Source organism: Varroa jacobsoni, unplaced genomic scaffold (assembly GCF_002532875.2).
Source record: "Varroa jacobsoni isolate VJ856 unplaced genomic scaffold, vjacob_1.0 scaffold_1163, whole genome shotgun sequence".
Classification (NCBI taxonomy): domain Eukaryota; kingdom Metazoa; phylum Arthropoda; class Arachnida; order Mesostigmata; family Varroidae; genus Varroa; species Varroa jacobsoni.
The window spans coordinates 25159-48118 of NW_019214065.1; the positions used below are offsets into that span (position 1 = coordinate 25159).

Below are 22960 nucleotides of genomic sequence, written 5' to 3' on the forward strand. Positions count from 1 at the left end.
TTGTGAATAAATGGGAAAGCAAACCCAATTATATAATAGAAAATAATGTTTTAGAAATTTCAACTGTTTTCCAATTGGTTACGCTTAGACGCAGGAGATTAAGAACTCATGCGGCCATGCAATAGAATGTTTCTCACGCTATCTAGCCTCCTTTTCAAAGCAGTTCCGCTTTGTGTTAAGACGTGACCTCGTACGTTTCGTACTGATCGTTTGAAGGATATCGGACAGAACAAATATGACAAACTTTTAATGCCACCATCATCGAAGCTTTCAGGGACAGTTAATGGTAACAAGCAATGCTTAAACTGCGACCCTACTGATATCACACTTTAGCTGTGCCACGTTTGCGTCTCCCTAAAACCCTTCTAGAACTTATTTGTGTTCGTATACGGGCGCCTGTATCAGTCTCCTTCTAGTTTTTCCTAGTTTTTTCTTTTCGCTCGGCAACGTCTTTATAACGGTGATGTTCTAGTGTTTTTTTTTTGGAGTTATCTCTCCACCGGTATCTCTCCGCTTCACGCTTGGTTTCCTCGCTAGCGTTGCCCTAACGCCAGGGGCAAGTCGGCGCCAATACGTCGTGAGGACATAAGCTGACGTAATGCCTCTAGTGCTCACTAACACTCCCCATTCTACAATAACAGCATTGTGACATCGGAAAGAATTGACAGAGTCGTGGCCAGCTTGCGGCAGAGCGGCCAACCGGTCTCGTACGCGTCGTGCCAGCCCCCTTCTCTTATCTTTTCTTTTTCTTTGTGAATCAGCCACTCGCTTTCCTTCACCTAGCCAGCGATACCTGTGCTTACGTTTGCAGGCTTATGATCCAAAATGGGAATTCTTTATCCTCGCACAGATAACCTACCAAAGTGGACCGTCCAACACCCACAGCCTTCTTGATTGTCCACCGTTGAACCCATCGAGGTGATGAACGATTCGTAAAGCCATTATCAAAAAGATTTTTTAGGAATCGGTTTGACGGTCTAATTGGAAAGCGTTCACGTCTTGTTAGCCCCCGGCTGTAGAATCACCATATAAGCAACACTAACAAGAGATGTGACTTGTATTACAGAGAATTACAGTGTAGATAGTCTTTCCGTGCATACAAACACAAACAGGACCCAAGTTGAAATAATGTGTTACGTTGACGAATGAATGTTTTGAAAAAGTACAATCCTTAGACAGACTTTTTCCCAGGCTAAACGAGCTGAACCCAATTACGTGTAGCTGTGCGTACTGAAGAAATTGTTACTCCTTGACAGTTATTAAGTATCTGAAATTGATATTTCTTTTTACTATATGCGTGCGACTGCTGCGATGCATGCGATTAGACAAGAAAATATTTTACGTATAACCCTGCTCTGAAGACAATTATACGATATCTGAACTGTATCAAGCAGCTAATCTGAAGTAAACGGCCTGTCACCAACAGCTACGCAGAATCTCAGCCAATAAAATTGAGGCAACGAAATATTGGGCTTTTAAACGGGTAAGCTTATTTGTGAGAAACCTCCTCAATCACAATTTTATCCAACAATTGATTTGTGCCGCTCTGAAGATCAGACAGACGGGCTAATCATTTTGAAACGCTGGTCATCAATGTTATCGAAACATGCTCAAATTGTGCCTAAACATACCCATAAATAAATAAGCATCTTGCAATTGGTTAAGCATTGCCGTTTTTGCCATCTAAAACGTGCTAAGAGTATAGGATGATTTAATTTTTTTCACTACTTTCGTTGCCGTGTCTCCCGCTTCACCTTATCAGTATAAAAGGTAAATAGCAAAAACAAAATAGCATAGAAAGCGGCCTATTTTATATGGTATGGGACGACGCATTCGTAGAGGCTTGTTAAAACAGCTGGTCTTCTATGCGCATTAAAAAATATAAACCATAGGTTGATTACCATTCCATATTTGAAAAAGTTTTCAGTGTTTCAGAATGTGTTTGCCCATATGCTCAACTTCTTTGAAAATGACATAAGTAACGTTGATTTATTATTACACCAACGGAACGAATGCATTAAAGTACGGTCCGTCCTGCCGAAGAAGTTAGGGGCCCATCAATGACCCTGTCTGAAGTTAGCATCTGTTAGTATGAGCCTTCAAAGATCATTGCTACGTACAGTTCCAATTAAACTTATCCTTACTTCGAAGGGTCCGTGTCCGTTTTTTCGGAAACTATTCAAACTCACGACGCCCTTGAGCGAATAGAACTCTTAAAACCAGATGTCAGAAATTTTCTCATGAAACTAACGTGGTCATACTTGTACCGCGTCTGATTCCCTAACAGTAAGCTGCAATAGAATCACGGTAAAAGTGAAGAGATGAGCGTTCCAAATGTTGGCCCATAATAGTTAATGTAAACACAGATCGTTTGTGAAATAGCCGATATTTTCTGATACTGCTTTAAATATAAGATCTTACCTTCAGCAATATGATTAGGTGTAAACATTGAGCTTTCAGGCATTGTAGCAGAGCAACGGTAGATATGGAGTCTAAAATGACATCCAGGCGTCTACGTTTCCTTATGCACCTGACGGTGACTACGCTCCTTATTACAACGCTCGTATCTGTCGATTCAACGACGGCCTGCAGTATGTGACTACAGTTTATAAGTGGCTGAGACAGAATTTCTACGAAGTGAAACTTGTGCGACCATACGAACATAACAGATGCCATTCTGTTTCGAAAATACATGTGGAAACTACGACCAATAGCCTATCACGCCACAGATTTATAGATATCAATCGCATAAAAGTAATTTATAGACGAGTTGCTTTTCTACAATTTTCTGCAACAAACCATTCCCCCTTCGTCAATGAGCAGGAACTTCTGTTGGAAATAGATGTAGCTAACTGCCTGAATGAAACATTCTACAGGATCATTATCAGTTCAGTTAACTATTCGGTAACTAGGTGAAATTGGCTAACTTGTTAGTTGGAGTCTCGCTTGAGCATTTAACTTACTAATGCCCTGACCCTTGCTTAATTAAAGTAGGAAATCATTTCATTTCAGTAATGAGACAATCATGTGTTTGTACGCGCCGCCGAATGGGACTTGAAAAGGTCTGCGCCCAGGAACAAGGAAAATCTCCAAGAACTTATACAAATTTGTGTGAGACGATTTGTGCGAACGCTGAAGTTCTCTACAGTGGACGGTGCAGAGAATCGTCCGATGATCTAGCGGCAGAACAATAACAATATGTTTTTGGGTTTAAGCAATCGCCTATTATGCCTTTAAGATTTCTCTCATTATTCGTATAGCATTACTAAATATTTGAACGCTGTCATTTGTAACTAAATGATCAGTACCTAAGGACGTCTGCCCTCCTAAACAATAACGATTGAATCATTATCGTCTTTATATATTTGCGACGCTCTTATGTCACCATGACCAGCATATACGAGATGACGTCCAGCTAGATGTATAGTAAAAATACAGAAAAGTCAAGATCACTTTTATTTTGACGTCGGAGTAAAATTACACAGTTCATAATTAAATGTCAATTCTTAATGCTTTTTTTGCAAATGTTTTGTTTCCGCCAATTTTTATAGTTTTGCGTTGTTTCCTTAATATCCTTGAAAGCGCCACAGCTGTACCATCTATCCGCACACTTAATGAAGTTATCTAATATATATTCTGATTGGGCTAACTATTCAAATAACTTGATTAACACAAATCACCTTAAGTTACAGTCACGTTTGACCCTTCGATTTAACGTGACGAGGTTCAATATAAAGTTCTTCGCAGTAACCGTTGAGCTAAATACGCCTTGGTGGCTTTCCAATCACGCTCCTTTTCCTTGGCTATCGTCATTTCACCACAGAATCCTTTTCCGACATAACTATTTCAGCTTCACCAAAACAGACGAAACCCTTAAAGAAATGAAGTTTTCATTTTCCAAGTCCCAGTTGAAACGACGTTGAAACTACAGCCACCAAAGTCGGCCAAAACGTGCCTTGTCTTCCTGCTCACAATTGAGCTTCCAGATTGTGACAATACTACCATCTAAAGCCAATATCAGCTTAACTATTATAGGTAAACTATTTCCTTCGTTCACATAGGTGAATTACTCTTTGCCGACGGACCAAGCCCACAAATCGAATGGGTCGACAAGGGCGAACGACATTTCTCTACCAGATCATAACAATATCGGCTATTGCCAATTGGAAATCTCGAACAGTTGCAAAACCGAAGTAAATAAGACCAGAAAGGTTGGAATCTGTACGAAATTAGAGCAGCCCACCCGACTTTACCCGTATGAAAACGTGTTATTTAAAAACAATAAGGCGGACCGAAAGGTGTAGCTTAAAAGATCGTTCTCTTTCCTAGATATCCGCCTAAGAGGTATACATCTAATAACATTATAATACAATCATTAGAAATGTGTTTCGTCTAATTTTACCTTTAGCTTCCTAATCTGCTACCATAGAGCGTGGCACTTTTCAGCACAACCTTTAGAACTACGGAATTAATTAAATAGCGACTAAAAAAATCAATCTTAATTAGGCGTGTAACGTACGCACCAGCGACTGTAAACGCTCTAGAGACGCCAGTCGCGGTGAGAGATATTAGCGCTAAAGACAAGGTTCGTACGTGCGAAAAAATGTAACCTACCATATGGTCTTCTTTTGTTGTTACACGGTACTAAATGTATCCATCGAGACACCCCACCAGCCGAGTGGCTTCCAGTACGAAACGAAGTGCGCCAATCAATGCCCAAATTCGGACTTAGATTATCGTGTGTTACGAAGTACTGATAAGCTTTAGGCGTTCTGAAGGTTCACAACTTTGATTTGATCGCTAACGGGTTAGCAAACATTAGGCTTAAGCCTCCTCGGAATCTTCACCCTGAACATGAGTTGCAGACATTACGGAAATTGCCATTGAAATCGAAAGGATACATCGGAGGACCGATTATTGTAAACAAAAGTATATCGACGTGTGAAGACCGGAGGAAATAAACAATGTTACGAACATCCATTATAATACATACTTCACTGTTTATAATTAATTACCAATTAATATATTTTATTTATATACTTTTTTAGCCTTCTTTCTTAGCTCGGTGTTCAATCACATGGTTTTCACAAGACAGCTTTGTCTTGCGCGCTATCATGAATCTTAGCCTATATGTTAAGGTAGTCTGTGCACTATATATAGGTGGCCGTAACACAACGAAACACGAAACGTTAACTCGAAAATGCTACAGACGCCAAGACCTTTGCGATGGCTACACATTATATTATGGTAAGTATATATTAAACAATGAACTCATAGATTTCTCGAAGAGAACTCGTTAGCCATTACGGAGTATTCGTATGAAAAAACTAACAAAAGTTGCCACTGTGTGTGCTGCAATTTCCTTACCAATTTTGAAGATAACATTGTCTTTACAGAACATTTGCTTTGAATTGTACGATAACAAAGCTTCATAATTTCAATACCTCATAACTTACATAGCAACCTGTTACACTATTGTGATTCAACGCCAAAAGAGCTGCGTCCACTTGATATTTTGGAGATTACGTATAGACCTAAACCGTGCTCATTTGTATGGTTATACTGCTTATGATATAACTTGATAGTATCGTATATTTCTCTTAGACAAGACTATACCTTGTACAGTTGAGTACCAGCCTGCTATGTAAGTACCTAGGCGGCAATAGAACTTATTGAGGTGCAATTTATGAATAATACGGTTCGCAGGAAGACGAAGAATATAATGAAGGTCGCGTGGATACACGTACTCGATATGAAACAAGGAATGTAGGGCTTTTCCTTTCCATTAAGCGGATTAACGAGGCGAACCAACAACGAAACTTCAATATCATATAAGAGTGACCTCGGTAAAGTTTGAAGATAGACTTCAAATGAGAGCCACGTTTGAGGACTATGTCACGACTTCAAACAGAGCGCCTTTGGAAAACGTTAGTGAATGTAGCAATATCTATAGAGCACCCTTCGAAGTTGTACGGACATAGACATCGAAATGTTCTCGTTAAATATTTAACCTACATCTGAGTATAGTGATCCCAGAACAAAGGGTGCTATGGCTGTTTCTGAGCATGGTATTTTTAAAAACTTAGCTATTACCAATAACGATATCAGCTTCCGCTGCCATTCTGTCAAGAACCTGTAAACATATTACACGGCTTCCGAGAACTTGACAGATATCTACAAAATGGTATTTGGCCGAGTTAACTGTTAACGTCCTGCGTTTTCACCAAGCGTAAGAGCCTGATCTTTTGCTACCAAAACCGCCAAAATTCAATCTGTTGAATACACTCCAAGACGTGGTATATCTGTTAGCGTATTCAGCTGTGCAAACGGTGAGTCTAATAAGCTGTGTTGTGGATGGTCGAGAATGAAATAGCAGATATGCGAACGCCATCTTCGATCGTCATTGAGAACTTTCTTTAAGAGAAAACACGTACAGTGGTGAACGGAACGACCCTTCCCGCACCTTTCCATTGTGTTTAAATACACTTTATTTCGTAAAGCAATGGTTAACGGTAGTATCGGATGTTATATTCAAATAAATGTTTCATATCCAATGTAGATGCTCAGATTTTTCATATCGTTGCCTACGATAAATTCAACATCGGTTCCCGCGGAATACCACGAAATTACACGTAAAAAATATCGTATATCATACAGCGCGTTTGGATATGGCCCTCAAGCAGAACGCTAATTTCTGCTTGTCGGTATTGATGTCATTTATGAAACAATTGGCTTCCTAAACTTTACATTAGACTGAAATAGGGGGCACGAGAGAATATATGTCGTCATATTCGGAGGTCTTCCTTAAGCCGTATAAGTTATTTTGCTATAAAGCCGCTTAAAACTTCAATGAAAGTGTTACTTTGCAACAAAACTATCGAAATATTGCGTCAGTTGTATCAGCAATATTTCAGTAGTCATACATATTAGTATCTCGTTTACGATATGTATCATCTAACCGTATCCGTTTGTTATTAATGGTTTTTAAGCACTAGGTAGCCGCGATGCTTGCAATTAAACTTTTGCGCCAAACTAAGACGAGCGAATCCAACCGTGAAATCATAATAATAATTAAATTTTACTTGATAGAACATTATATTTCCGTGACTGCATATACAAGAAATGGTCTTTTTACACGTTGTGTCTATCGATTCGAGCAGCTAGATGCTGCTCACGGCCGACAGATTTGACGTTTTAAAATTTTGTAGTAACTAAACTTCGGTAATCACAACTTGCGGAGAGAGTACAATTTTACAGCAGTTATTTCGGAGAAATTTATGAAAACGATGTCTGCACGAACTACACAACTAACCGAAAAACAAGCTAGCGATTAGTTAGGTTTAAGAAATTACACGTAAAAATATAAAAACAGTACACATCCAGAAGGATGCAATTCAACTGTTCTGTGAAGAAGCGTATTTCACACAGAGTGGGAACGCAGCGGAAGTCTTCGTGGCTCAGCGGATTTCCGGATTGGAGACAATACAGATAAATTATCGGAGAATATAGAGTTATTATTAAGTAACGTTCAATGCTACGCCACAAATTAGACAGAGTGTATGTAGGCCTGCTGGCATGAAATGAGACTGAATAGCCTAGCTAGAGCAAAGAATTTAGTTTTAAAAAGAAACTCAAATAGTCAACAAGGTTCTTTGTTTATAAATCCAGAGCAAGTCGGGTTTGTATTGGTTTGGCAGTCTGTTCAGGAGAACACGTATAAAAATATAGCATAATTATAACGGACAGTGTTGTATGGACTTCTGTTGCATAAATGATTAATTATATGGCCAACCCATTCACGAAATATAGGGTTTCCACTGGCGTAGGGTTAAGGGCTTTTCAGGTAAGTCTATATATGGACTAAATAGCTTAGTGAAGAAATGTTTCGAGATTCACGTCCGGTCCTAAGCATTGCCCCAGAGAACTGGCTCCTAGCATGAAGCTTGCATGGTGTATCTTTGTCTGCCTCGAATCCAAGGCACCAGTTGTAAGTTTATTAGGGAGACACGTTACCGCTGCACCGTCACGAGAATACACTGAATCATCTGTCAAGCACTTACTTGACATATCGTTGAAGTAATGCTAAACAGACTATGCTGAACGCTCGTTACGTCGATTAGTTTATTCGAAGTAACAGCGATGTAGAAAAATAGGAACTAAACAAGTTCATAGTTCGTGATCCTTTCGGGTGCGTTCATCTCCAGCCTATAGTAAAATTTCCAGCAGCGTTTCAATAGTAGCCTTTATAAGGTCGAATTTTTGCGGAACGAAGCATCTTACAGAGAGAAAATTGCCTATTTGAACGGCCCAATGTGCCGCTTCGATTGGACCAAATGCCAAGGACGGCAGCCGGACGGACTTCATATTCATGCAGCAGCCCGGTAAGAAGTAAAAAAAAAAAAATAGTTAAAAAGCAGTTAAAAACGGTGAATATATGCTAATAGGTAACGGAGACCAAAAAGTATACATTTATTAATTATTGCTTCATGTGTATAGTATTGTGCTTGCATAATTAATGAATACAGTTTTTCTTGACCGATTACCGGTCCGAACTGCAACACAGCTTCCGACTTCAGAGCCTCTTCAGATATCACTACTACGGAAACCGTGAGATGTGCGCGAGGCTTCGTAGCCATGCAGCCTCCAAATCATTATACGACATACAAAATTTGCTCTTATATTAATTAAAGGAATTGCGTACTGAAACTGTTTTTCAACTTAGGGCAAGTGTGTCACTTATTGGTTCCGCTTGCCATCTATATAGAATATAGCTTTACAAATAAAAATGGTTAACAGGTCGTTGAATGTTGAAGCTTGAACACTGATAAATTTTTACATCGTAGTTAGGATGCAATCCTTTTTAATTTATCCCAACAAAAACAAACAACAGCCTGTACGTCTACCGCAAATATACTGTCTTATATAGAATACTGCAACTGACTTCTTGCCATATCAATAACAAATATTAGATCATAAAACAAAAGGGAATTTCTTACGCGTAGCGGATTCGGTGAGCTTTACTGCGGAGTATTGCGATGCTGCTAATCGCGACTTATTGCACAGTTTAACAACACTCTCTACTCTGTTTGGGTCAGACTTCGGGGTGTGAAATCGATAAGGCTCTCTTTTACTAAATCGATTTCGTGGATCCTCTCAGCCTCAACGGGTTTCGAAGGCTTGTCAAGTCGCCGGGTAACCCTGACCTTTCTCATAAACTCCCAGAGATTTCCAGGTTAACCTACCACTTGAGATTTTCACGTCTCTTCCGTGAAAGACAAGCCTGATCACCACGGGTGCCATTTTTATGAAATACTTCGTCGATCTTTACATAATGCTCACTTTTGTCCGTTTCCGAAATAAGAACCCGCCGTTTTTTTCTTCTTTTTTTTTTATTCAGTTGGCTGCGATAGATTACTAGCCCAAGGTTTTCGAGATACTTTTGAGTATCATCATTCAATATTTAGCTGTTTTAGAGCTATCGTTAGATGAGGACAACGGCTCAACATCTGCGCTAGAGTTCAGATCAGTAGCAAAAGCAAAGGCGATTGTAAAAAACAGGTGGCACAAAGAACATATCCATTAGCTTTTTCCTCGAAAAGTCACGATTACAAACAATAACGTCTATATATAGGTATCGTCTATAATATGATAGATTGTATGTTTTCTTCTACTTGCGTATTTACCAATGCTGTTCGTTCGCCTCGAGTTTACACAGGGAAAAAAATCACGTGGCAGAAGAAAAACGGACCAGAATGAATAACAGCGTCAGTTCTCCTGTAACGGCTTCGGTGCTCTGCCGATTCATAATAAATCTCTTATTGCTATTTGGAAGTTTTCTACAATAGAAGGTACAACAATATAAATGCAGGCTGTTTAATATATGACGGGTTGTCTAGTGATTTTCGAGTTGACTCAGGCTAGTCCCCACTTTTGCTAGATCGCAACGAGGTCCCGGACATAACAGTCATACTCGTCACTACAACGGATACGATTATTCCTCATAGTTATCGTAATGGAAAAATTAACAAATACATTAAATACTTTTCATTCACCACCATTTTTCTGAGTTGCCTATTTATAACTCTGAACTGAATATCCTCAACAAAGAAACTCGGCGTTTTTATTATTCCAAATATGATTTTTTTGCAATTTGTTTATGGCCAGCCCAGTTGTCACACATAATAGATAGTACAATGTGCATTGATGCAAATAAATTATAGCTTTCGCTTCTTTGAGGACATGCTATTTTCACAAGAGTTTTTGTTATTGTATGCCATAGTTTATGTTGTCTCGCTTGATTGATTGCACCTTTATTGCAATTTTCGCCCCTATATATATATTGGTGCTCAACAGTGACGGACTATGTTATTTTACCGTGATCGCGGTGCGCTCACGCAAACGGTCAACCATTCTTTGCTAGCCGCATAAATTTTGTATTTTTCTCATGCGCCGATACATATAGCGTTTGATCGAAATATTTTTTTCAGGTTTTGTATAAGTGTAAGTATCCGGATATAGAAACGAAAGAAGCAAGTATATTCTGTAATGATTCATCTGAAGTCTATATTATGAAGGGCGATTAAATAAAGGAAACAACATTATGGAGGAATTAGTATATTTATTAGTATTTGTGTGACAACGATGAGAATTTCGGCACTCTACAGTTACAAGCAAGAGCTGTATTTACTGAGATACTAGTGCTCTCGCTCCTATTTAGTGACCTACTACTGGTTACAGGTAAAATTAAAAATCATCCAACATTCTAAGTGAAAAGAAAAATAAAAAAAGCCGGTTTATGCACCATCTTTTCGGAATGATTGACAATCTAACGTTTACCCGAATATAATTCAACATATCCAAAACTATACTACGCAGTTTTTATCAATTCAGAGACTCCCGTATGTGTGACCATCTTCTTCAGTCGAATTGTGGTCTGAACACATCGTACGATTATGTATTTCTAAAACATGTAAGCCCTGCTCATTGTGATTTTTTGACGATGTCTTTGCAGGTTGTTTTCCTTCAGAGCTTTATGGGAGATATGCGGCCGCAGGCTTGTCTAGTAACATTGAGATACTGATACGATACTGAGTAGCGATGAGATATTTACCTCTGTAGAGTGAGGCTATTTTTACACCCAGGAGAAATAGTATAGAATAGGTATGTATGTATGAACACGTTCAGTAAAACTTGAGTACAAAATATCAACATAAAACTGACTATGATTATTTATATATTGTTATATAGCGTATTAGCAGATGATAATATACAGATGCGCCTAAACAATTTATGTCTCTTTACTGAACTATGTATATGAAAAAAACACAAATGTGTTCTGCAAAGATAAAAAATATTGACAGAAATTCACGTGCGGCTTATATTGAAATTGAAGCGATTATTTTTCATTGTGGTAAGCCCATTACATATTCTAGAAACAGACAATAATAGAGCCAAGCACTGCAACAAAATTTGCCTAGTGCTGTTCTGAGTGAGAACTTGTATATCGATGTGATGCAAACCACAGGCCCAGATAGGACCAGTAGAATAATTACGATAATTCATGGCGATATCCTGTTTCTCCCGGTGTACATTTAAATTGCCTATTATTATTAATTACTTATCTTGACTCTACTTCAACTTGCTTATGTTCTAATTACAAATCCAATTATCAGTTAATACCGATCGTAATACGTCTGTGCAGAATGTCTGCATGTTTTACTTGCACGATGAAGACTTTGCCATTTAGTTTCCGGCGTCTGAAACAGCTTGCAATCGGACTAGTGGAAGATTTGCTTTCTGCAGAATCTACGGTGGGATGAATATTTATGAATAATACCGAAAGTGTTTCATTACTGCCAGCAACAGAGCAGGCAGAGAAGATAGCTGATAGGTCCATAAGTAGGTTAACATTTTCGATATACGGACCACGTTACTCGTTCTAGTTGCTGACACGCGCAAACGCTCAAATGCAGGAAAATCCCTGAATCATTGTAATAAGCTTTAGCCCAGTCCTATAAGTGATGCCAGATGACACTGGTTCCAGCACGTTACAATATCCAAAACTAGATGTGTAAACCTAAAGAAATTTCAAGCTCATTACATACAAGGTCTGCTATTAGTGACCACGCATTAGGGGCACTGCTTGGAAACCTAGTTAGATTATCCGGATGGATCAACGCAAAACAATTGATCACAAACAGTTGATTGACTTATTACAAGCATCCAACCGCCAGGTAATTAATAGTTACCTCCCACGCAGGTACGAATCGGTGGTCACGTCCCTAGATCTTGAACATCGATGTCGCAAGGAACTCTCCTTACTTCCCAACACCTCGTAGTCCTCTTTGCAAATCAGTACGCGATGTCGTCAAACAAATGACGGAATAGCTAGCATTGTACACCGATAATACGTAGATGGAATAGTTTCTGAATATCATTATTGAGCGAGTGCTTTCACCAATAGTGAGGGCACATTTACTTTTGCCAGCATTCTACAATCGGCTTCCGGAATAGGCAATGCCTGCAAAATAGCTTCTTGAGTAAAAATAGGGCTGTCTTTGTAGCTTTTTCTTCCGAAATCTTAGTTTTTGTTTTCGCGATTTATTAAGCGTTGCCAAATCGCCTACGAGCTTTAGAATTTTATTGGGAGGGGGGCCTTGGGTATGTTAAACGATATGCGTAAACTCAAAGTAATGCGCGTTTTCATTGTAAGAGTTTTTACGAAGCATTTCTAAAGGAGCAGTCACGCCTCTCGGAGCATGGTTTATTCATTGCTACCCTTTCAACACGGCAGGCTGCCTTCCGAATGCAGTAAATCAATAATTGATCGAACTTAGCACAGACCATACAAACGTTATGACCGTTATTATTCTGTCGTCTGCTGTTTAGCTGAAAGCGTGTTATTTATTATTACATGTGTTAGAATAGATGACGTCGATCGTCCACATCTACATTATGTGTGAGTAGCCAACTCGATACGACCACCGAGGACAGTCTTCGATTCAAAAACCGATGATTATAGACTTTGCCACTAAGATCTTCATAGTAATAGTGATACCTTAAATAACTGATACGTAGGGTGCAACATGCACATTTGGTTTCTATATATAAAAAAAGAATGTTCCATCAGTGTTTATACAAGCTGGTGTAAGCTGGCGAAGGTTGTGCGCTTTTGAACATAAACGTCGTTCGCACTTTCTTCGTCACGATCATGTTTCGGCTAACTGGTGTCAAGGGAGCGCACAAAACGTTCGAAAAGTTGATTGCCGACGAAAGAAGCCAATATATGTAGAGTCTAATTTTAAAGATGTCAAAAGAAGGTCTAAATATACTGCGTTGTGATCGCCTAGCGTACTATTATGTTTCCGTTTGTCAAAGGCAAATCTCCCAAACACCTTTAGAATCTGCGCAATCGTCGAAATGTCGGAACAGTGAACTGCCGCCAATCGATAATACCTCGTTTCAGAGTCAAAGTAATCTACGCTATTTTATTCGATAATTTTATTGCTTTCCTACGTACAGCGAGTGCTTATGATTTGCTAGGAAACCCCAGGAAGTCGCGTCTGGGCAGCAATCAGCCAATGGGATCCTGTACACGTCACGAAACATAACTCAATACCAAAAATAGTTGTTTACGTTCCTAAGAACCTTCTCTTTTATTCTAATATTTCCAACTATACTTTACATTGAATTTAAATGAAGACTTAGGTTGCTTTCATTGAAAATTGATAGTTTCAATAAATGAAAGCTTGCTTTATTTTATAGGCAGTCACTAATACCTAGATGCACTTGAATATGCATAATTTACTATCAGACTAGGCCGGCAACAATACCTAATTAGCCGGATGCCAATTTGTCCTAAAAAAATCTTCTGCCCGAAAGAAATCGAGTGTACAAATACAATGCAAACTACATGCTCAGGTATAGCCAGAATGAATCAGTATGACAATTCATGATTACATCGAGTGGATTCTTATGTGTCGTTGACGAAACATTACACGTACTATTAATATTAACATTTTATTTAATCAGTGTTTTTTTTTTCATGTCAATCTGATTCTTTCCTAACTGCAGAAAGAATGTCAGTTATCCCTTAATGTAATAGGTTTGTACATGGTGTCGTTTCGCAAACCATGGCATCGTATATTTGTACGATAAGGACGTTGCGTTTAGCCGTATTCATTTTAGGATTATCCTAGTAATGACCTTGAGTCGTCCAAACAAGAAAAGTTACAACGCTTGCACGACTTTGTATCTCCGGGCCTTATTTAATCTGGAAGGGCTGTTTTTCTCCAACACAACAACTACAATGCATAAACATTGCGTCTTTGCTACAATTTATGCATAGTCAAGGTTTTTGTGCTGAACTCACACCCAGCTTCCCGTTAATATCCTTATTAAAAGATTATTAGATTAAATGATTAAATCTATAGAAAGAATATCACATTCGTAGCGGTCACTATAGTTTAAGCAGCAGTTTAAAATCATATAACTAACACAAAATAGTATATCCTGTAACACAAAGCGAGAGATGCTCCGAATTGTATTTTACTAAGTAGATAAGTTTCACTTCGCATAATTACGGAAAGCTATTTCTATAATTTTAATTAATATTTATTTCTACAACATTTTCAGGGGCATTTCCGATGAGCATTTACGGGAGTAATAAATATATTATGAATACTCTTTTCTTTAGAGGTTGTTTTCTGGCATGTTGAACATATATATATATATATATATAGTTTCGTTTTTCATCTTCATAAGACTATACACTAACACAGACAAATAAGAGCTTGTCGAGATTTCGTTTTCTATAATTACAAAGAAACTCCTCTATACAATGAAGATTTGGCAAATTTCAAATATTTTTTGAGTTACCTCCTGCACCGGACAATAAACGGCTCCGTCTCCCAATAATAATTATAATAACAATTTCACTCTGCTTATTGCTACAATGTTTCAGTGCGTTTCCGTTAGACAACTAATGTAAACACCTTCTCGAAATCTACAGGCTTCGTTAGACCTACGAGATCATATGCTGAAAGATACTATTCTAGGCGTTCTAACCGTCTGCAATGACTTCAGTTACTTTTAAGCCCAACTACCTTGACATTATTGTATAACCTGTTTGAATCCACAAGGCGATCCAACCTTAGGATGGTTACAAGGCCCCATGCTCCAAGGCTAAGCGTAGACTTGTAGCTGGATTGTAGGATCCGAAGCCAGCCACCGTAAAATCCGGATCAAGCGGATCGATTTCTAAATTCATCTTGTCGAATGATCGGCCTTTATGTTACTTCGAAAATGCTTTGATAAGCTTGGCGTTAATAAACCACGTTCACATACGTTGATTTCCTGAATCGATCAGCAACAGGGGCGTCTGGGGAATTAACGGGCTATTTAACCCAGTACCGAATGAGGAAACGCGCTAAGAATGTATAGATACTTACACTCATCCAATATAATGAAGTGAGAAAATTGTTTTGCAGGAACAACGATTTGAATAAACCTGTGATCATATGGTTAAAAAAAATCCCGAGCAATTCTACTGACTGGAAAATAGCATATTTTTTAGCCCTGTGGAAATAAATTTTTAGGTTATGTATATCTCGTCCTCGTTCGTGGCCTTCTGCCGTATGTTAGTTGGTTTACTCACTCCCCTCAGCCAAAAATTTTTAAATTTGGTGTTGAAAAACTCGTTCAGTTATGTTTTGAAGCCCTTTACTGTGAAATGCCTGGCTCTTAATTTCATTTTTTTTTGTTTGCACAGGATTCGAAGTATATGAAGGTGCGACCAATTATTACTAGAAGTTATTTGAAGTCTCGAAAAGTAGCTTTGATTATGTTTGTTGGCATTTTATTTCGCATTGCCTAGAGGATGATCTGGCCTCGTTTGCCGGGTCCTTTCTTTAAATAGTCTGGTTGACACGATACAGCTAGGCTAAATAAATGCGCCCATTAACTGTCTGTTTCGTAAAAAGTAGTTTCCAGTGGATTAGGCCCTCAGAAACCCACCAAACGCAAAGTGCAAGTATTTTTTTAAGAAAAAAAAGAATATCATTATGACTGCGCGACGCTTGATACCACGCGAGATAGTGCAATGTTTAGCCGCAGGCTTTTGTATGATTAAGATAATCCACGAAGCACCCTAGCTCCAGGTTTCTGTGTAAACCACGCGACCTGAAGCGGTTATCAACCGCAACATTCGTATGGTTGCAACCCTTTTGTCAGCCGATTATTGAATTGTTGGTCAGCCATATTCCTTCAAAAGTGTTTTAGATGGTCGGCCGGAGCGAGGGACACAATCTAGTTACTGGATAATATTTTCAAACTCGGCAAATGACTCTTTAGCAGCTTTTTGAGCAATAGCGTCGCTGCCGTGCACAAAACAAGTAGCCCCGGCTGTTTCGGCAGCCCTAATAGTTTCAATCTTGACAAAATGCGTAAAACAGGAGGTGTCGAAAATGCATTTTTTCCTACCTAAGGCACTTATCTTTAGAAAGTTCTTACGAATTGAAATTGCACCCGTTGCGCATTGATAGAGTAGGAAGAGCGCTTTCGAACGGCATATTGAAAGTGAACAAGCGGGCGAAAGTAGAAAAGTCTATTCTAAAAAGCGCAGGAACTTCTGTTTCAGCTTCCAATAATTGAGCCCAATGAAGCTAGGCGCGCATCGATTGCCACTAACTGGCATAGCTTCACAATTTCTTTACATATTAGATATTTGTAATACAATTATTAGTTATAATTAGCCGAGAAATAATATATGCGTACTGTACTATGATACGTAATAATTATAGTATAATGTAATATATAAAAAAACCTTAGGATTACTATATATTAATTATACTGCTCGCGACCACACACTCCGCAAGAAGTTTTCTCAAACAAATAATGCTCGTTTTAAAGCTCTGTACAGCATATCCGTAGTTACCTTTCATGCTAGTACGAACTAGCATTCTTCTCTGTAACCAATTTCTGGACATCAGAAATCAACCTCGTTAGTAAATCCGCCTAACCTTCCAACAAACCTTAATCCTCTTGGAAATCTAGTATGCGGTTTTTAAGTAACTAACTTTATATATTGGAATATATATACTTAGTATATTGGAGAAATGCGCCTGAATACTACTACTATGTGCTTCTACAAAATGAACTTGTTTCCTCTGGCTTTTTATAATCTTTTTCATATAGCGAGAGCTACAAAACAGAAACTCGGGCAGAGATAAGACTGTCTTCATGAGTTCATGCGTAGAACGCCTGTATTTTTACTACCACCTCTGCCAAGACGTAATAAATACCAGACATTCGGATTATTTTTCTAGATTCAATAATCTTTGCCAGGTCACATGTGAGCTTCGACGTCTCTCTTAATAAGAAAGTCTCCAGTACTAAAAACGATAGCAATAAACTCGCTGTAAGGTGCAGAATCTTTTTTGGAATCGAGGATTTTAGTAAAAGTTTCTTTGAGAAGCAGGGACAGTCGCCTACGGATGCACTAGTGCTACCTTCCGTGCAAATCAGTGACCTTTCAGATTAATTAAATCAGTGATTGGATATCAGCAGCATTCAAGGGATTAAAATATATGTACAACTTCACTGTCCTAAGTGCTTAATTTTCGTTAAGAGTAGCTGCATCAATTTTTGAAACTCTGCATCCTAGCCTTCAATCGTAAAAATGTACCATTACTGTATTTGTTGCCCATTTCCACTAAGAATAATTCAACCATGTAAATATAAAAACATATTTTATCTGCAGCGCCAGTCGCAAGAATGCGCCATAAATGCACCAATATCTACTATTATTTGCTCCTGTGTATCTTCAGAACTGTCCAATCCATCGGATGCTATGCTCGGATAGGACAAAAGCACAGTAAAACAATAGAACAGACTTCTACAACGTGAATGAAATACCCTGACATTTTGTTATAATCGTTTCGTTTCTCCGTTTCCTTACAATAGTCTTTTTTGCTTTTCGCAAGCTCTATACAATAGAACGTATAGAAAGATAAATGCTAAGGGCTTGATAAGCAAAAAGTACAATATATTTCCCAAATTTTCCAGCGATTAACAAGTTGATCCAAGCTAATTCCTAGTTTTACCAGGTTGCGACGTCGACGAATAAGATTATTCCACACTGCTACTTTGTTAACGTTTTGTCTCAATTTCATAACTATAAAATAACACCGAAGCAAATAATCTTGCCAGGTAACTTGGAATTTTTATTACTCAAAATATAACTTCCATAATTTATAATCATCTCACCTGTTGCATATAATAGATAGATCGGTGCGCATCGGTGCGAATAAATTAAAGCTCTAATTTTTTATGCTATTTACAAAGTGGTAAAACGGTTACTGCCCTTCCGTTATCCTATACGATTATTTATCTTTTTTTTACTGTTAATTACACCCTCATGTAATATATTCTACATTCTATATATTAACGCTGCCATTCAAAGGTAACGAGCTCCATATTGTTTTATCGATAGCGGTATTGTGCTTATGCGAAATGGTCAACCATTCCTTCATAGCCGCATAATTATAAATTTAACATTTTTTTTATGCGCATACATATTTCTCCTAAGTGTATTTACAGAAACTGTTTAGATGTAAGGTATATCAGTGACTTTCGTTTATTGTAAAATGTGTGACATGAACAAAAAATGTTAAAAATTACGAGTGTTCCGGCTTCAACCTAAAACTCCAGCAAATCAATAGTTATCAAATGTCTGTGCACAACCCATAAGTGGCATTTTTTTATTGAATAGATACATTTCAAACCTTCAAGCCTTATCTATCCAAATGTTAAACGGCCAATAAGGTTTCGTCAGTACTTATTCAACAAATGGACAATTGTAGACGCTTAGTGTTAGCTATTCGAAAAAATATGGGCTTTTAGTCATTCGCTTACCGCAAGCCACATGTTTTGAGATTCGGACAGGTCTTGTGTGGTGTCCTAATTACGCAACTGCATACTGTTATACAATTACTATCATTATAAATGTTCATAAAATGAGTAACACGAATAAAATATTGTAGGAAAACTGTCAGTCAGAGCGAAATGCGACTTGTTGTGTAAACAACCACAGTCTTGTACGAGAAATGAATTCTACAAAACGACGCGAATCCGTCTCTCACATATAGCGTACACCTTTTCAAGTTTCAATCGTTTGTGTCTAATTATTGAACTGAGAAGAGATTAACGAACACACTAACTTACGAGCTTAAATTAATGTCTATCTTTTTTTGCTGAATTCATACCATAGCAATGATGTTTACGTAACAACCCAACTACTTGCTCTGTTGACTTTGAGCGATCACATAAAAATCATCGATCAGTTCATCGGGAGCTCGAAGAGCGTGCTCAGGACTGAATTCCGATTTTTTCTGAGCCTCAGCTTCGCCCCGAAGTGCGGCTAACTGGCGCCGCAAAGATTCATTCTCTTCTTCCAGCTCCTTGATTCGATTGGCGTCCTCCTCATATTGCAGAAGCGTCGGTAACGGGGCATTTTGAAATACCACTGAGAGAAGATTTCGAAGCGACACCATGAGCGATTCTTGCCAATGGCGGGTGAAGTAAAGTTGGAACACAGGGTTCTCCTCGGGTACTTTAACGAACGGTAGGACGAACCATTCCTTCCATTCAGGTTGGCCTTGAATTTCCGGTGTCATCTTTTCGAAGAACTCTGTTACCTAAACCAATGTAAACCGAAGAAGAGGAAAACGACAATCGCAAAGAATATTTTAATGCAATATTACCGCAAAAGTTCCTATTGGTTTTTGCCAGAAGTTTTCTAAAGGATGTGGGGATAATTATGTGACACACTAGAAAAATGGTTATCTATTATACTCTGCGTCTGATATCTAAACGGATGAGATGCATTAATTAGATATCTCTGTGCATTAAAATTATAGTATTAGTTATGTCTGAAGAACTGGTAGGGAAATTATCTTTCAGCTCTGAGGTACCAAAAACAATTTTCTTATATTCAATGCAAATTTGATGCTAACTCAAACGGGCCTGGCTCGCTGTTAATATCGGTCATTGACATGTCCGAGATACTGCTCGGCTGTATTTTGAACGTCTTTATCGATTTCTGAATGATATCCATCGCCTAAACATATACTCGACGCAAGTATCACCGTAATTGGCGAATGCGTTGGGGAAGTACTTATACAAGTAGCATAGCCAACTAACCTTGTCTGCCTTGCCCGTACTGACGCACGTGACTAGGTAAAATCGGTAAAGACCAAGCTCCATTTTTCGTACCGGGTTCTGGTACGAGTGCTCCAGCCGACGGAACATCTGAGTATCAAGATGGTGCCAGGTATCGCGCAACGTCTCCAGTTCGCCCGCATCAATGTGTCCGGCGAGTGACTCCACAATTTTGTCTGCCCGCATGGCACGAGTCCTGTCATTCTTTTGATCGACTTCGAACGACTTCAATGTACTAACAAATCCGCGATAGAGAAGGTAGTCTCGTACTAACTCGTCTACGTACTGAATTGCGCAGGCCATGTCGTTCTTATGTGGATTCGAACGATCTCGATATCTTACAAAATAGCGTTTGCATAAAGCGAAGAAGGAAATATAAATGATGAGATAAGTAAAAGTAATGTTTGCACGAAGATGCACTGTTAAGCTATAGTGAGCCTTTTCTCAGAACAGGTTACTGAAACGGTATTATTCTTCATGAAATCAAGTAGGGAGATATAGCTTCATGCTTCAATAGGTCAAAAGTAAACACTATTCATTATATTTCTCAATATACGATAAGAAATTTTTAAACTATGCATTGTGTATGAAATATTAATTACCAGTGAAGCTGTTTATTTTAACTTGCGGTCTTGTTAAAAAAACAATTAACGATGGTTTTCCTGGTTTCTAACAAACTATAGCAATCTTATCGTATAGATTTATTTTTAATTTCCTACCACAATATACTTGAATGTTATATTATTTGTAGATTATTATGCATATATATCCGGGCGTTCCTTGATTCATATTTAGCCAAACTATCTAACCAAAAGAGCAGCCGTTGCGAAAAAACTGAAAGTTACGTTACTGCTAAACAAACTGTATTTATCTCAGTCGTTTTTATCTCGTAGATTCTTTGTAGCTATTGACCAAAATCCATAGCGCTTGAAATGAGGACGAAACCGATATACGGAAATGAACTGTGATAGTATTGTGAAATCAAAAGATTATGTTGATTTACATAAATCTTTGTAATGACGGTACTCTGCTTACATCTGAATCTTCAGGAGAACAGAAATAAGTTGATGAATTGGTAGACGCCCGTCGAAACCTTTTAAAGTACAGCATTGTCAACCATAATCGCTAGATTCTTTTTATTTATTAAAAGATCAGAAAAATCAATGAGACGGAAATTTAGCCAACCAGTATGAATCGATGAAGTTGAACGCGTTCTGCTATTTTCGTGTTTTTCACCCATAGATGTTTGGTTTGACAAATAAAATTTAACGACAGTAAAACGTCACTGCACAAGTCGCATCTTTTCTCTGCCAGACCTTATTTCACTATATAGCCACTCACATTTGAAGCTCCAATGAAAGGGATGTCTTGATGCTACAGGTTATAATCTCTCGTTTTCCAGCTGGTGAATGATGGGCGTATCCAGTATTACACGAAAACTAAATCGAGCGTTGCCTGAAGGTAGCACTTACTGGCCGTAGGGCTCTTCCACTACAACAAAACTCAACGGAACTTCAAAGAGGGTGGGGAGGCCGCGCTGATCTGATGTGACTTAATTTTTTTTATTTCTGGAATTACGGCTTCCTACACAAATAATTGTGCGATTAATCCCATTATACAACTATCATCAGCCCGATATAAAATTATAGCTGTTTCCATGTTTATGATATTTTTAAATGGTTTGCTTGAAAATTGTAATTACTTCTAATGTACCACGTTCGGACAGGAATATTCGTATTTAGTATATTATATAAAGCTGAAATCCATTAGATGTCGCACGTCAATTTAAATGAATGGAAATTTAAACTCAATACGTGTTATATAAATGAACTTCATATCGTTGAAACAGAAGGCAAGTAATCCCTGTTGCCAACACTAACCAAAATAATTTCGTCGTCAATTAACATGAAAAAAATGTGTTAGGTTTATAAAGAAAACTCAGATTGGAGCCTCTGTACTATATACGTTTTGATTATACTTCTCAGTAGTGTACCTCTGTGCTTGCTATTTAAACCAGAGGCGTTTTGGATAGGAATCAGAACATTAGAACCAGTGAGAATAACATCAGCTATATATTTTCAAGTAACTTACGCTTTATATTACTTAGGTAATGTTAAAATCCCTACGCATATGAGATCTAGAATTTAGCTCCACAGTGCCAGACAAGTATTTTAAATATTTTAAATATATTATAAAAAGAAATTAAATCAGGTATGCATAAATCATTAATCCTTAATTTCCTTTAAAAAAGCAGAACGTATTTAGTGTTAAAAACGTACGGGTCCGTATCGGACCTAAGTGCCGTAATGTAATTATAGCGTAAGTGAAACCATATAACTGGTTGATTTGCCACTTGCTCTTTCGTACTTCGTTGCACTTGTCATCAGATCCGTTCGTTCCCAACGATTAGAAAAGTAAGTTTCGATAAAAATTGAATAGTAATTTTTAACAGGAGGTCGGTCCCAAAGTGAGCTCCCTCAAAATACACAGCAGCTTTCTATAATTTACTAAAAACATGAGAAAATAAATAATTTCAGCGGAAAAAAAATGTGATTTCATTTTTCCATAAAAATACGGTGCTTCTTCGATATTTGTATAACATCAATTCCAATACGTAGTTTGCCAAACAAAATAGATCGTTGAATATTCAATAAGATCATCACATAAACGTTTATCAGGCATTCTCATAAGTACTCTTTTGTGTGCACTGAATGGTTGTCACGATTCGATGTGCCCAATGATG

At 38.1% G+C, this 22960-nt stretch overlaps 1 protein-coding gene and 1 long non-coding RNA gene across 3 annotated transcripts; one reads left to right on the forward strand and one right to left on the reverse strand.

Moving 5' to 3' along the window:
* The first annotated feature begins 890 nt into the window (after window positions 1–890).
* LOC111267256 (uncharacterized) lies at window positions 891–4992 on the forward strand. Its single transcript, XR_002684498.2, has 3 exons — window positions 891–1483; window positions 2461–2591; window positions 3013–4992. It is a non-coding gene; the product is annotated as an uncharacterized LOC111267256 (long non-coding RNA).
* Window positions 4993–18195: 13203 nt separating this feature from the next.
* LOC111267243 (WD repeat-containing protein 91) lies at window positions 18196–22954 on the reverse strand. 2 transcript variants are annotated; one of them, XM_022845351.2, is made up of 3 exons: window positions 21559–22954; window positions 20200–20452; window positions 18196–19694 (listed from the first exon to the last, which is right to left on the reverse strand). In XM_022845351.2, exons 2-3 carry the CDS (start codon window positions 20401–20403, stop codon window positions 19293–19295), a joined length of 606 nt encoding a protein of 201 aa, XP_022701086.1. In that variant the 5' UTR covers window positions 20404–20452; window positions 21559–22954; the 3' UTR covers window positions 18196–19292. The 2 variants fall into 2 exon arrangements, with proteins under 2 accessions (XP_022701086.1, XP_022701085.1); XM_022845350.2 differs by having other exon boundaries at window positions 20200–20554.
* Window positions 22955–22960: the final 6 nt, after the last annotated feature.